The 14,861-nt window shown below is 44.4% G+C and overlaps 1 protein-coding gene and 1 pseudogene across 1 annotated transcript; both read left to right on the forward strand.

The window, feature by feature from the left end:
- The first annotated feature begins 6,254 nt into the window (after positions 1–6,254).
- LOC9636044 lies at positions 6,255–7,243 on the forward strand. Its single transcript, XM_024670639.1, has 2 exons — positions 6,255–6,558; positions 6,605–7,243. Exons 1-2 carry the CDS (start codon positions 6,285–6,287, stop codon positions 7,219–7,221), a joined length of 891 nt encoding a protein of 296 aa, XP_024526407.1. The 5' UTR covers positions 6,255–6,284; the 3' UTR covers positions 7,222–7,243.
- Positions 7,206–7,970, forward strand: LOC112344951 (annotated as a pseudogene).
- Positions 7,971–14,861: the final 6,891 nt, after the last annotated feature.

Genomic DNA, 14,861 nt, shown 5'->3' on the forward strand with positions numbered 1-14,861 from the left:
CAACTTGCAAATCCTCACGAGAAATAATCCAAGGACGTGTTTGTGTCCTTGGACCCAAACATGCACTTCAATCACTTCAGCTTTAAACCAACGTCCCGTAGCTTATCCAACACTTTACAAATATCACAAATGTGCTCCTCCCATATCCCCTCTGAGTGGATCAAGACATTATTAATGAAGTCAGCAGTCACCTCCGGCATATTGCAAAGAACCTCGTCCATCATCTGCTGGAAAGTTGCTGAAGCATTGTTCAAACCAAACGGCATCACCAAGAACTCGTACAAACCAAATGGTGTACGAAAAGCAGTCTTAAGAATATCTTCTTCGGCCATCGGTACTTGCCAGTACCCAAAAGCAAGATCTAGCTTAGTGAACTAATGAATTCACCCCACACGATCCAAGAGATCAGCAACGTGAGGAAGAGGGTACACATCCAGGATCATCACTTTATTTAATGGACAATAGTAAATGAAGAAATAAATATTCCCATTAGGCTTCGTCACAAGATGAGGTTTACATGCCCAAGGACTCCATGACTTTTGAATAACACCCTTCTCTAACATCTCCTTGACATTTTCCCGTAAAATCTTGATTTCTTTGGGTGACCGACAATGAACAGGAATGTTGATTAGACAAGCATCCAGGGTTGGAATCGGATGATGTGTGGCAATCTTGGCCCCAGACGATAGGTCAAATTCAAAGAGATCAGAATACTCCTTCATAAGCCGATCAATTGCTACAACACAAAGATTGTCAGAGGGATTGAAAAAGGGAAGAGCAGAACAAGACAAAAACATAGAAGGAAATAGTGGGGGAACAAAAGTAATAGAAGCAGAGGTGGAAGTAAAAGGACAAAGAGGTACAGAAGTGAGAGGAATGGATGAAATATAAAGAAGTATGAGACAAAGGGGAGAAGCCTCAAAGTCACACTTGGCATGATTGTGCTGCAACTAATCCATACCAAGGATGAGGTCAAAAGCTTGACTCGACACCACCCACAATAATTGCAACTCAAGCTTGAGATCGCCCACACGCACAACTAGGTCCACCTCATGCCGTGCATATGCATGTGTATGGCCATTGCCATAAAGAATGAAAATTGGTTCTGCCGCACGACGCAAGTGTAGACGGCAATGTGTGGCAACAAGTCAAGCAATAGAAATAAACTCGAGCCTATATCAACCATCACAGAGAGAATAATAGGAAACCTCATGTTATAAAAATGTGTTTGGAAAGTAAACACTGGATGAACCAGTGCCAAGTGAACCCCTTGATGATACTCCCAAAAGAAAGATGAGAGGTCACTAACTTATTCGAGCAAGGTCCCTCCGTTACTCACGCAACTCCTTATTTCTTAAATGCATCTCAGTGTCCAAACCTTCCATTGCAGCAGCACCAACATGACATTGTTGACGCAAAGGTCTCCACCCAGGAAATGGAGGTCGCCAATCTAGAGAACACCCATAATGCCGATAAGTATGATCAACTTCATCACATACCCAGTAGTGAATATCACAGCCATGACCACGTCCTCACCCTTGTCCTTGGACTCGAGCAACAGTAGCATCAACCTCCATTGGAACAGGACCATCGCAAATAGGAAGGGGAGCGGAAGGACGTGCAGCGAAAAGTGGAAGAGGCAACGTCTCATAACATTGTTCCAAGCGAAGAGTATCGTCAAAGGTGGCAGGAGAAAGTGCATGCCCAAGTTCGACAAGATCTTGACAAAGTGTTGGCCACAACATTTTTAGCTTGATCCACTCCAACATATTTGGCTCTACATGAAGCAAAAAACTTCGGAAACGAATACTAAATTGCCTCACCGACTCAGATGGCCCTTGGCAAAAATGATGCAATTGTTAGAAGGCATAATCACAATTGTCGGCATATCCAAATGTGTGTTTGAAGACATCTGGGAGAACACTTCAATCCCCACGAGTGGCTATGCTCAAACCATTGTACGATTGCAATGTTGTCCCTTGGAGACATGTGGGAAACTCATGCAAATGTCAAGCATCATCCCAAGAATGATATATGGCAATCACCGTGAAGTGATCGAACCAATGGTACACATCATCCCCAGGATTCCCACAAAAGAACTCCAGCCGAATGCGAGGATTGGCACCAAGAGCAGGAGGAGTTGTACCATATGCCGTGAACGCTGCTATTAATTGAGTTTGGTTGTTCAATTGCAAGTGCATAACATCAAGCAATTGTACCAACTGTTGCTCCAAAGTCAAAGGAGGAGATTCCTGATCTGCCATGAAGATGAATGAAAAGGAAAGAGCAAAATAAGAGAAATGATAAAAAAAATAAGCTAGAAGGAAATGGAGATCTAGATAATGCAAAAAGCTAAATCTAAACCAAAATCCTGAAAGGAAAGAACAAAAGAAAGGAAATGGAAAAACTAGATCTAGACGATGCAAAAGCTAAATCTAAACCAAAATCTCAAATCCAATCACTCCTCAGGGACAATCAACAGTGCCCTTCATCTCCACCAATATGAGTGTATAGAATATGGAAAGGGAATACAGAAAATGTGCATCTCAATTAGCCTAAAATCCTTAGCTTATATATAGGAGTGAGTGGTCCGGATTGAAACTAATTCAATGGCTACTAAAATCCCATTACGTTAATATTAATATACAGACAATAGTATAAATAGAAAACTTATATGCTTAGATTATATAAGTAATGTTGGTGAATAGTTTCCCTTTAAGAAATGATAATTTAGGGAAAGAAGTATATTGTAGCTGTACACTTGGCCCTCACAACATGGAACACAATTTTATATACTATATATTAGTTCATTCTTTAAAAGATTCACAAACTCTTAGTTTAGATTTAGTAGAACTTAATTTAAAATTAACTACTTAAAGTCCTTTAAGAATATTTATTATAATTTAGAAAATATAAATTTCACATTTCTAAGTTTTATTAAAATGTTAAATAAATAAATAGAAATATTAAATCCATCTCTAAAAATATAGCAATCAGTCTTGACATGATATAAAGTGTTATAAATATTTATATACAAATATTTAGATAATTTTTTTTTCATAAAACTCATATTGTGAGTGCATGTCGCAAATGTAACTTTGGGTATCAAAAATTATTTGTTGGCTAGTCCTTTCAGATATTTTGTCTTTACTGTCATAACGGCAAAAAGTCAATATTGCTTGTCCCTTTTTTAGTCTCTTCAGAAGCTAGTTCAGAAACTAGCTTAGGCAGAGACTAAAAATGGGATAAGCAATAACTTGTGATACCCAAAGTTACATTTGTGACATGCACTCACAGTATGAGTTTTATGAAAAAAATAAAATTATCTAAATATGTGTATATAAAAATTTATAACACTTTATATCATGTCAAGGCTGATTGCTATATTTTTAGTGATGGATTTAATATTTCTGTTTATTTATTTTACATTTTAATAAAACTTAGAAATATGAAATTTATATTTCTAAATTATAATAAATATTCATTGACTTGCACTTGCTAGTGTTAGGAACCCTTACAATATTGAGTTTAGTCCCTCAATATTCGTCAAATGATAGCTTACTATGTCTAACAAACACCCTCACTATTATATATCTTGTATTAATCCTATTTGGTCCCAATTACTATTTATAGAAAGTGTCTAGATTTGTTAATTTGGCATATTGACAGAATGTAGAGATTGTCTTGAACATAATAGTGTTCGTCCCGTGTCCAAATTCACAATCTAGTGCCATTCCATAATTAATAAGTTTTAAATTAGTCCCAGAGACTAACTCCTGGTACTAAAAAAGGCTAAGGGTGAAAGCCCAAAGCATGCATTCTTGAAAGCCCTCATGCAAGATGATCTGATGTTGAATTCTTGTTCTTCTTGAGATTGGACTTTTTTGAGGAACACTGCCAGCTGTGTGGGGAAGAGGAACCAAGGGGGACTTTCATCCAGTTCAGCAGTTGAAGAGGCTTTGGAGGATATTAACACTATAGACACCCCCAAGAAAGTTTGTCTCCTTGCCAAAAGGTTCCAACAGCTCTAGAGAAATTCCCTTGCTTGCTAAAAGCTGAAAAACTTACCGCCCTAGCACTATTTTCTTCACTTTTCCCTGGTAGCCAACATCTTTACTTTCTTCAAAGAAGGCTTCTTTTCCCTTGCTAATGTCTCCTGCTACTTACCCAAGCTTAGAGGTCATGGTTCTGTTTGGAACTTCTTTTCTTCCATCTGGAGGGGCATGGTCACTACTTTCTTCATGCAAGACTTCTTTTCTCCTGATTAACGACCTCCTCCACCAACGACACTCCAGCAGTAGACTCAGTCTCTTTATGTTTCTGGGAGTTGCTTTCTTAATTGATGACCTCTTTTTCATGATTCCCTGGCTCAAAATGTGGCAACAAGGACCCTATTTCTTGATCATAACACCATGACATGGCTCCCTTAGTGATGGTAGCAGACAAGAGTGGACAACGTGCCTGGGTGCCTGTCCATTTGTATATTCAGCAATTCTTCTCAAATGAGAGGTGTTGCTCCCCAAAGTCGATGGAGTTATTGCCTAATTGCTCCAATGTCTCTACTCATCTATGGCTCCCATGTCTAGCACCAAAAATATTCTGCTGATTGTGTACCCTCCAGACACAAATGAGCAATGAGCTCTCTATGTGGCCTTGATCAGCCCCCCTGTTAGCAATTTCCACTTATAACAGCTGGTCCATATCCTTGGCTGACAACTTCAATTTCCCCAGGGATTTTTTGTGGATAAAAGTATGTGTGAGGTCAATGAGCACAAATGCCAGTCACTGGCCCACACTCCTTTGTATTCAGACACAATCTAGTCCTGCTTTTTCCCATATAAGCCAACAAGAAAACTATCCCACGTTGGTAGGCTGAAGTTAAGATTGCCATTTCTGATTGAGGCTCTGAGAGCTCTTTTAGTGGTTGTTGGACCTCCATGATAAATACCTCCCACTCATCATCAACCTCGTCCAACTCACAAGGGGAAAGATCTCCTTATTCATTAACTTGGAGTTGTCACCCTAGCCCTTGGGTTGGTGGGTGATTGCAAATCTCTTTATAGCCCTGGCCACCATAGACAATTTTCCAAGGTGTAAATCTTGGCTCGATCACCCTAGGGAACAAACTTCAATTGCTTGGTTTGCATTGTTGGACGAGCTGGAGGAGCCGCTGCTAGTGTTGGCTTAAACTGAGAGTCTCCACCATCTCATCTAGCCCAGTCAGACCTAGTCTCCAAATCACATAACTTCATGTCTATATGCAGAGCATATGACATAGCTTGATGGACTGACATTGGGCTCATCTGAGCAATATCCACCACCATTGATGTCAGGAGGGAAGCTATGTATTTCTGTGTAACTGTTTCCTCAGGAATGTTGTTGACTGCATAGTGAGCTTGCAACCACTGTTTGTTGAATTCTTGCAACATTTGAGCTTTGGTCAGTACGTGATGTTGCAAACCTTGTTAAAAGGTAACTCACCCACAATGACAATAATGAACTCCTTCCCAATCTGGAAAAGTGTTTGCTCTTTCCAAGCTAAAGAACCATTCTGAAGCTAGTCCCTTGAGATGCAAAGCCACAAATGGAACATTATATTCCCCTGGATGTCCCCTATAGTTGAACTAGCACTTGAATCTCTACAGCCAATCAGTTCCAAGCATTGACACATGGGACTGGGACAAAGGTGGCACCATTGCAGCCGAAATTGCTACCACTGAGAACTAAACAGAGCCGGTGAGAATAGCCCATTCCACTATGGTAAAGTTGTCATAAATGTTCCTAAGGTGGTTGGCAGAAGTGTCCATTGGGATGAGGTGGCTGATGATGGAGGAGGCTACAATGGTATTCTTGAAGTCACAGACACAGGAATTCCCCATGACTCCATAAGCAAGACCTTCCTGGTTCTGTGTAGGGCTCCAGTGGTGAATGAGGATCTTGGTTTTATATGGCATTGCGTTTGGGTGGTTTTATACATGTGTATGTGGCGACTCTTGACGGTTGATGAGGATGGGTGATGTGGCTTTAGTGATGTGGACCTTGTTCTTCCCGACAAGGCTGACACTCTATCCCCGCTTGATAAAAGAGTTTGAATATTAGCCTTCAAATAAGAAACAAAACCATGGCAACTGTGGCCCACTCAACCGACAGCCTCCTCTTGCAAATTACTTACGAGTCGCCTTTGGAGGATGGCGCTCTTCTTTTTTCTCTGTCGTCGTCTTGGAGATTTAGGGCAAACATGGCAGCAGAAGCAATGGTGCTCCATAGGGTTAGGGCTCGAGGCAATGGATGATGTGTTTTCGACTCCCGTGCGCATTGTGTACGTGCATCCGGCGGAGGAGCGTGGTAGGAATGTGGACGATCTGCGTGCCAAGGTAGCATTCCGGGCCGTGCCATCCGACATCAAGAATTTGGGCGACCTTGTAAACTGGCTCAAGACAGTTCTTAAAGTGGACGCGGTCCTTAGCTCCAAGGGATGGATGGAAATTCCTACGCCAGATCCTGGCGCACACCTGCCCCCAACATTCGAGCTTCATCTCCGCAAGGCGCTCTTCACAGGTTTGATGTTGTTTGGCATGCTACTGTTCTCATACATTTCAAATAGATGCTTCTGATAACAGCAAGGAATGGGCTCGCACAGTGTTACAACCATTTCCGTTTGCTGTTCTCGACGTTGCTGGCTTGCGGAGAGCATTGGAGGAGCCACTCCCTTTGCCGCTTCCTGTTGGTCCTGCTACATATGCAACTCTGGACCCGAGCTATGCTACTCAGTTCATTCCGACCAACCAGTACCCCGCCGAGAGAATATCCGGTTGCGTAACAAACTTCATGAACTCGAGAGTGGCGCTTGGCATGTCCGAGAATCTGCTGCAAAGTATCTGGGACTCGGCATTTTGCAACTTGTGGATGGAGCTGCTGTATCTGTCGGAGATTACGAGCATTCAGTTCAACCGGAACGTCACCGACCATTCTGGTGCTTCAACGACAAACGTCCGTCCTGATTTGCTGCTTTGGATCTTGAACAGGCTGTGCGTCACGTTCGAGGAGAAACGGGTAACTTTGGAAGAGGCGTACCAGGACCTGATAAATAAGCTTGGCGTACTTCCACCACAGTACTATGGACCCGTCCAGTGGATAGTTGGGGTCGCATTAGCAGGTCCGGAGATGGCGGGGTGGGCTATGAGACAGGGGCAGACACTAGATGATCTGTTTGGGCGCTAAAACATGGGGTCACTCAGGGACAAGACAACATGCTTACGGCTCTCCATCAACTTCCTTCGGATTGCCTTGACAATTTCAAGCATCTACTCCAAGCTGAATTTTCTGCCGAGGCCATTCAACGTGCTTCCTCCCGCCTTTTACGGTTCTCTCAGTCAGATAACCAGGACTCTGCGGATCGTCTATCCTAAGGTGATCAAGGAGATTCGCCCCTGGTCGCAGCACGTTGCGGAGGGATTCACTACGACGGCTTTTGTGACGCAAGCGTACGGGCTTGGCGCTGTGGGGCTGGTGTCAGGGGTCGTCAAAGTGAGGGCTGAACGATACAATGTGGTCATTCAGTCGGTGGGATACGAGCAGATGATTTCCAGCGAAGAGGACTTGTGGCCGGCCATTCAGAGTGCACTTCACGGCCTACATGCGTTGCACCAGGCAGGCTTGGTTCATAGGGACATCAGATGGAAAAAACATCCTCAAGCTTCCTGCTAGTAATGGGAGCTGGATGCTTATCGATCTTGAGACAGTGTGGAAGACAGACTGTACGCCCAGTTGCTGGCTTCGCGCCTGGGACGACAACACATTGGTCGATGGCGTCTACACGCGGTCCTCCGATCTGTATCTTGTTGGAAGGCTTATGGAGAGCTTTCGTGACCTGTCACCCGAGGCCAAGGAGTTTCAGGCTAAGCTTTTACGGCACGAGTTCCTGAGTGCTCAGGAAGCGCTCCATTACTTGTCGCGTTGATGGAAATGGGAAGTACCGGTTTTAGGGTTCTAAACCCTAAACCCTAAACCCTAAACCGCGGTTTCACACCTTTGCCGCGGGAGAAGCTAAGCCCTAGGAGGACGTGCGCGAGGAGCCCTAAAGCGGAGAGGTAAAAACTCAGCTTTGTATCTGGTTTGGGTTTATTAATTTTTCTGTTTGCTTTGAGTTATACTTAGAATATACCATCTATTTGTTGTTATTCATTCCGATGGCCCTATTATTTAGCTACCTTACCGCTCCCCTCTTTGGAGCATCCACTTTCACCAAATCAGAGTGGTTAGGAATCCACCCTTGGGGAAACATTGCCTTTCCCACAATCTAACACATTAGTGTTTTTGGCCTAACTTTGCCATTTGGATTCTTTCTCATGATTCCCATGGCTCTTTTCTTAGCCACTAGTCTTTTGCTCTTATCCTTGATTGTTGCACCCAGCAACATAGGATCGCTACCTCCACTTTCGAGGTTTCCTTTTAGTTTCAAGCAAACACTTTGCTTTTGCCAGGTCCAGAGGGTGTTCACCCCTAATACGTCTCTTTAGCATTTTCTACTATGGGCTTTATCCACGGCCCAACTTTTGAGACCCTCCCTTGGATCTCTTATAGAGACTACTTTCTTCGGACTTACTATGCCATAGTAGTGACATAGCTCATTTTCCATAGGTGCTCTACCCACTTGGTCACCTTGACCAAGCCACACCATTATCAATAGTTCAAATCAACACTTTGAACTAGGAATCATATCCCTTAACCCAAACAAAGACTTTGTCCTTGTTTAGCCACAAGATCACCTAGTGATCTCATCTTGACCCCTTAATAGGTCTACCAATAGGAACTAGGTCTTCCAGACCCTTCTAAGTTGTTGACTATGACCCCGGGGGCATCCCCCACACTTGGCGGTGCGCCCAAGCCAGCCCTTCCGGCCAAGGATCCATAGCAACTGAGACTGGGTGTCCCCATCTTATTCACCACGTCCTTGGTGCCCTTTGCACCAAAGTGTTCAAGTTAGATATGCCGAGCTTTCACTCTAAGTAATCTAACTGTGCATCACGACTCCGAGACATCCCCCGCTTGGCGGTGTGCCCAAGCCAATCTCCTCACTGAGAGTCCATGACCACCGAAATATGAGTGTCCTCATATTCCAAACCATCACCACGCCTTAGTGATTTGGGACTCGAACCCAAGCACTAGAGGGTTGGGACTCGAACCCAACCTTCGTATATGCATCTACGGACAGCATCACCCTAGATGCCTGGCGTGACTCCCCACGCCGGTGCACCAACTTATACTTAAAGAGCGCTATAAATCACAGCTTAGGAACCTAGTTCCCCCACACTGCCAAGTCCTCTCACTTGACACGTCTGTGATTATGCATGGACTCCTCCATGTTTGGCCCCCTGGCCCACCCTTTTGAAGTTATCACCTTCAACTAGGGTATTTGTTCCCCCGTCTTGCCAATCTCGCTTGGTAAGTCCTCCAACCACCGTAACATGGTTCCTGCATAAGCGTGAAAGTCCTTGACCATCGACTTTTGTTCAAAACCCTCTCTTTGAACACTCGGGAACTACTTCCCTAACCTTGATAGTCTTGCCTCATGGCAAGTTTCAAGACCACGCTTCTTGCTGTGCCACTCTGGTTTCGCACGTTCCATGAACCATTTACACTTGGCCTTTCTAGGTACTAAGCTACCTAGAATCGTCTTTGGGAACCTTGAAGGAACTTTGTCCCTTAGCTTGTTAAAGCCTTTCTTTTCGCAAGCTTTCTAGTTGCCATATAGTCTAGTATGGACAATTCCATATTTTAGACTCTCCATGGCATCACGGTTACTAGCAATAACACCCTCGAGCCCCCATTTGATTCTCCACTCCCAACTGGCATAACCACCCTTGGTTATGCCTTTCAATTTCTATAGTTTGGTTCTATCCCCTTACTACTTGTTTTTAGCTTCACACCTTTCCTTCGGTCATTCTCCTCTAGACTAGGAGGATAACTTTGCACTTTCTATCATGCCTTAGCAAATATTCTTATGGATGAACCTACCCAATAGCCTAGGGAGTGGTTCCTCAATTCATGTATGCTCACCTTATAATCCCATACACCGGGATTAATGTTGTTGCTTATGGGCCTTTACATGCCCATCACTAGCCTTGCCAAAATTCCATCTTTGGCTTTGTCCAATTTGGGTTGACAGTCTTCTCCCGTCTCCGCAACCTTGGACATTTGGATAGCACCTTTTATCCATTATTCGCTAGGGACTTAGTCCCTTGGGCTTTATCTATTGCCCTCGCGACATCAAACACCACCTCCCGGTATCCTAGAGTGTTTTGGTGTCCCAAATGATGGCCTGTTTGACAATGAGCATTCCCTTTTATGACATTGACTTACTATATCGCAACATAAGCAATTTATCCCTCATAAGGGTATATTTAACTTCTTTATGCCATTAAGAAGTCTTGGGTAGCTACCTTCTACCAGTTTGACCAATTATCTTGCACCTTTTGCTTAGTTGCCTCATAGTTGTCAAGTTCTACAACTCATTGTTGGTGCTTCCACACCTCCATCATTGTTTTGGTCACCACACTCTACTATATGCCTTCCAGCTTAGGCTATGCCATTCCCATTTCCGTTAGGATTCCTTTTGGCAAAGGGTTTTTATGAACCCACCAACATAACCTCAAGGTATCACACTTTGGCACATTTGGTGTCTCCACACCATTGGCCCCACAAGCCTATCCTTATGACACTACTTATTAGTGTCTAGGTCTTTGCCAAGACCAATACAGTTGTGCCTCATGCTAACTATCCATTAGCACTGCACCATAATGTTTGTCTCCAACTCTGGGCCAAAGTTGCTTTCTTCTGGGAACATCTTTCTCACAACTTTAGTATAGCACATTCTGCCATCAATGAGATATCTCCTGTTCTCATACTTGGATCTTATGATCCTCCCCATACCTCATGGGGCAACATACACCTCAGTCTAAATGCTTCAACTAATCCCTTAGGACCATTCCTTGACCCCACTTGAGTCATCCAGCATTTTTGGACTTCGCTAAACCAACGACCCATAAAATCCTATTTTTGAGGTGCCAGCTCACTCGAATACAACTTCATGTATTCATGTCCTACTCATAAGGACCATCTTGCAAGTGTTACTCCAACACTTCATTATTTCCCATTCTCTGTGGGCTGCCTTTTGCCCCTTAGGACTATCCATCCCCATGATGAGAATGCTGACTCATTCTTTGAGCACACCCCCAACTCCTTGGGTTTGTTCCAGCATTTATAAAAGGTAGTCCCAGCTACCATTTTGAGGACTCTTGCCTTCATCCGTACTTGACCTCTCATGGTCATCAATTCCGGTTTCAAATTCATGAGCACCAGCCTCAACTATGTGCGGATTATCTTGTGACTCCTTTATTATTTTGGAGTCTGCATCTTTCCCGTGATCCCAACTATAGTTGTTTACCACAACTACATCAGCCAGTTTGCTAAGTCAAACGCTCATCTGGATCACATCCTCAACTCTCTGAGGAAACCCTTATACTGTTCCCAAGATCCCAATGTCGTTCCTTTACTGGCCCCTTTTCTATCCACCACATCGCGCCCAAGTTCACGCATGAACTTGAGTAGAGAGCCATGTCCTCTCGACATGCTACTCCTCAAGGATAGGCCCACTTCTAGGACCTTCCGATGCCAATATCAATGGTGATATACTTGAGCACCAATAAAAGTCGGATTAAGGAACAGCAGGAGTCCAAGGTGGAGTCCGAGATGGAGTCCGAGATAGACCGAGACAGAGTCCGAGATGGAGTCTAAGGTGGAGTCCGAGATGGAGTCCGAGATGGAGTCCGAAGTGGAGTCCGAGATGGAGTCCGAGATGGACCGAGACGGAGTCCGAGATGGACCCGAGATGGAATCCGAGATGGAGTCCGAGAAAGACCCGAGATGGAGTCCGAGGTCGAGACCGAGACTGGGACTGAGACCTGGACCGAGACCGAGACTGAGACCGAGACCGAGACCGAGACCGAGGCGGAGGCCGAGATCGAGCCCAAGTCCGAGTCCGAGTCTGAGTCCGAGTCTGAGTCCGAGTCCAAGTCCGAGTTCGAGTCTGAGAGGGTGAAAGCCCAAAGCGTTCGTCTCCTAGACCCTGGGGGGTTTGGTGAGCTCCAAAAGTATAGTAAGGGGGAGGACTGCAGTGGAGCCAGTTTGGCCAGGAAAGGCCAGTTTGGCCAGGAAGGCTAGACCCAGTGTTGGGTGATGAACTGACCACTGGGAAGTCCAAGACTAGAGTGAATACGGACCGACAAGCGGGATAGCTTGGTGAAGTGTTCAAGAGCCAGCTCTAGTTTCCCCGGGAGATTGACTGGCCGATGCTCCCAGTCCAAGTGTGGGTGGCACTACCTACTTGGATACCAGGCATGGCTCAATAGAACCTCACTCTAAGTCCATGGCTAGAGCACCTAAAGGCAGAAGGTGGGGAGAGTACCCACGGGGCTTGTGTAGGCCCACAATGTTCTGAAATGTTGCCCCGGAGTCCCAAATGGGGGAAAGGAGGAGGAGCAGTCCTCTAGTGTAGTGACTAAGGATACAGTCACATGGTGAGGAAGTCCCAGAGGACCATGGGACTTAGTGGTCGGGCCTGTGGGCCTTGATCTAGTGGCAGTGTCGACGGATATGGCCATGGACAGAAAAGGGACTTGGTAGGAACTGAAAAAGGGATATTAGGGAAGGCTATTCCCCATGTCTGTAGGCATCCTAAGGATGCTAAGGAGTGGATCTGGGTTGACCACTCGTGGACGGATGGCCCAGTCTTGGAGAGATGGGATTGTGATGCAAATGGTATTGGACCACTAGTGCCGCAAAGGTGAATGGGCATGGCCTTAGCGTAACGGGCCGATATGTCAGTGGTACCTTTGGGTGTCGGTCTTGGGATCAGGCACGTGGAGCACTTGGACCAAGCGCAACGGTTGAGTGGCACGGGGGCCATTCTTGGGGCTAGCAAGTCCCCAAGTCCGGAATAGGACTTATGGAGGTTGTGAGTGAGACTCCTCCAAGCAGTCGAAGGTGTGGTTAAGTGACTAAAGTAGAATGGAAAATTTAGTCGCTTACAACTTGGTATCAGAGCAGTCTTGGGTCCGACTCTGTTGGTTGGCTAAGGGAATCACACCACATGTTGATTGACATCTGGCTGGTCCAGTTTGCTCCCGCTGGGCTCAACCCAAGGGGTAGGGTGTCAAGAGAGCGGGGCTCTCGGGAGAGCTGTAGCTCTCAGCTTTTGTTCACGAGGGCATGAACTTGCAAGGAAGCGTGGTGGATTGTAAGCAACCACGAGAGACAATCCATAAGGGTTCAAATATAGAGGGAAAAGGCCCATGAACAAGAGTGCACCCCCTTTTCCAATCGGTTAAGGGTCTTGGGATATTTAGGGTTAAGCGTCCTTGGGTTTGAATAGTACTGGGCTGGGTGACTTCTCGGGAAGTCCAAACCCAAGAGCTTACAGAAGCCAGAATCAAACCATCTGCCAGGGAAAGCTCACTCTTCTTCCTGGATTCTCTTTTGCATTCCAGGGCTTGATCAAGTCTCTAATGCATCCAGCAGCGAAAAATCTCCCCTCAACTGCTCAAGCTCTCAAGAACACGCTCTTCAAGAAGTCCTCCTATAATGAGGAAGGAGTGTTGATGTTTGCTCCCAGCCAATAGGAGGTGGCCAAACTACATGGGGTGGGAGAAGAAGGTGCTGCAACACATGTCACATGCAAAGTGTTGATGGTGGTGGCACCTGTTATCTATCCTATTGAGTGAAAAAGTTATTGTGAGTTTTGCATGTGCCCAATGATGTGGCATCATTCAGGATCTCTCTCTCCGATGGCAGTGGCAGCTAGTGATTCTAATGTGGGGTCTCGACCATATAGATTACAATTACCAATCATTGCCAAATGAAGTCTCTTTGCAGCATCAACAAATTCTAGGTGATGTAGAGATGGGTGGAGAGAGCAATGAACCAGGTTTGTGTTTATCTTGATAAAGTAGAATCTAATCACTTTTCTTTCCAGGATTTGAGTGCCATACATAGTTTAGTGCTTTAGATACTTAGTCTATTCCAATATAGTGCTTTACAGCTTGAGGAATAGGTGTACAAGAGGACTTCAAACAGCCATTACATTTTCAAGTCCCTTTGCTATTTTAGCAAGTATTGGCACTTGGCCTTTTTGCTTCTTAAACCTTCTCTATGGCTAGATCTAAATAAACTTCCAGCCAAGTGCCTCGTGGGATTGTAGGAGATACTACTCAATTTTAGAATGTTTTTTTTTAGTTATGGGTTTATAAAGGTATTTTTTAGCTAAGTGCAAATTATATAGCATTCTAGACCCTAGCATATGGAATCTGATTGCTTCCTTTAAGGAAACATAATATACATGTGTTCATATTGTGGATCTACAGCTTCATTTAGGTGGTGAGCCACTTTTTATATATGTATTATCTCGATATGGCACTTATGATTCCAACATGAGGTCCACTTAACAAGTATGGCATCAACATCAAGGTTCCTTAATATCAATTTCACTAATAGCTACAGCATGCACTTTGTGACAGCTTCAATAGCAACCAATACTACTGATAAATATAACCACCTTTTCAAGCCATCTAATTGGCTGTGTATTCAACACTACAAGGTTAGAGCTAAGAATCCAAAATATCATTTAGGGCTCCATTGTCTCTCAATAGATATTTCTATAGCCACACAGATTTGAGCATGGCCAAAGAAGGCTCCTCCAGTGGTTGACTTTTATTATTATAATATATATAATATATTATAATATATATTATATAATATATATTTATTATTATTATTATTACTGAGGCAATCAAATATTGTTACAC

This window comes from Selaginella moellendorffii, unplaced genomic scaffold, assembly GCF_000143415.4.
Source record: "Selaginella moellendorffii unplaced genomic scaffold, v1.0 SELMOscaffold_6, whole genome shotgun sequence".
NCBI lineage: Eukaryota > Viridiplantae > Streptophyta > Lycopodiopsida > Selaginellales > Selaginellaceae > Selaginella > Selaginella moellendorffii.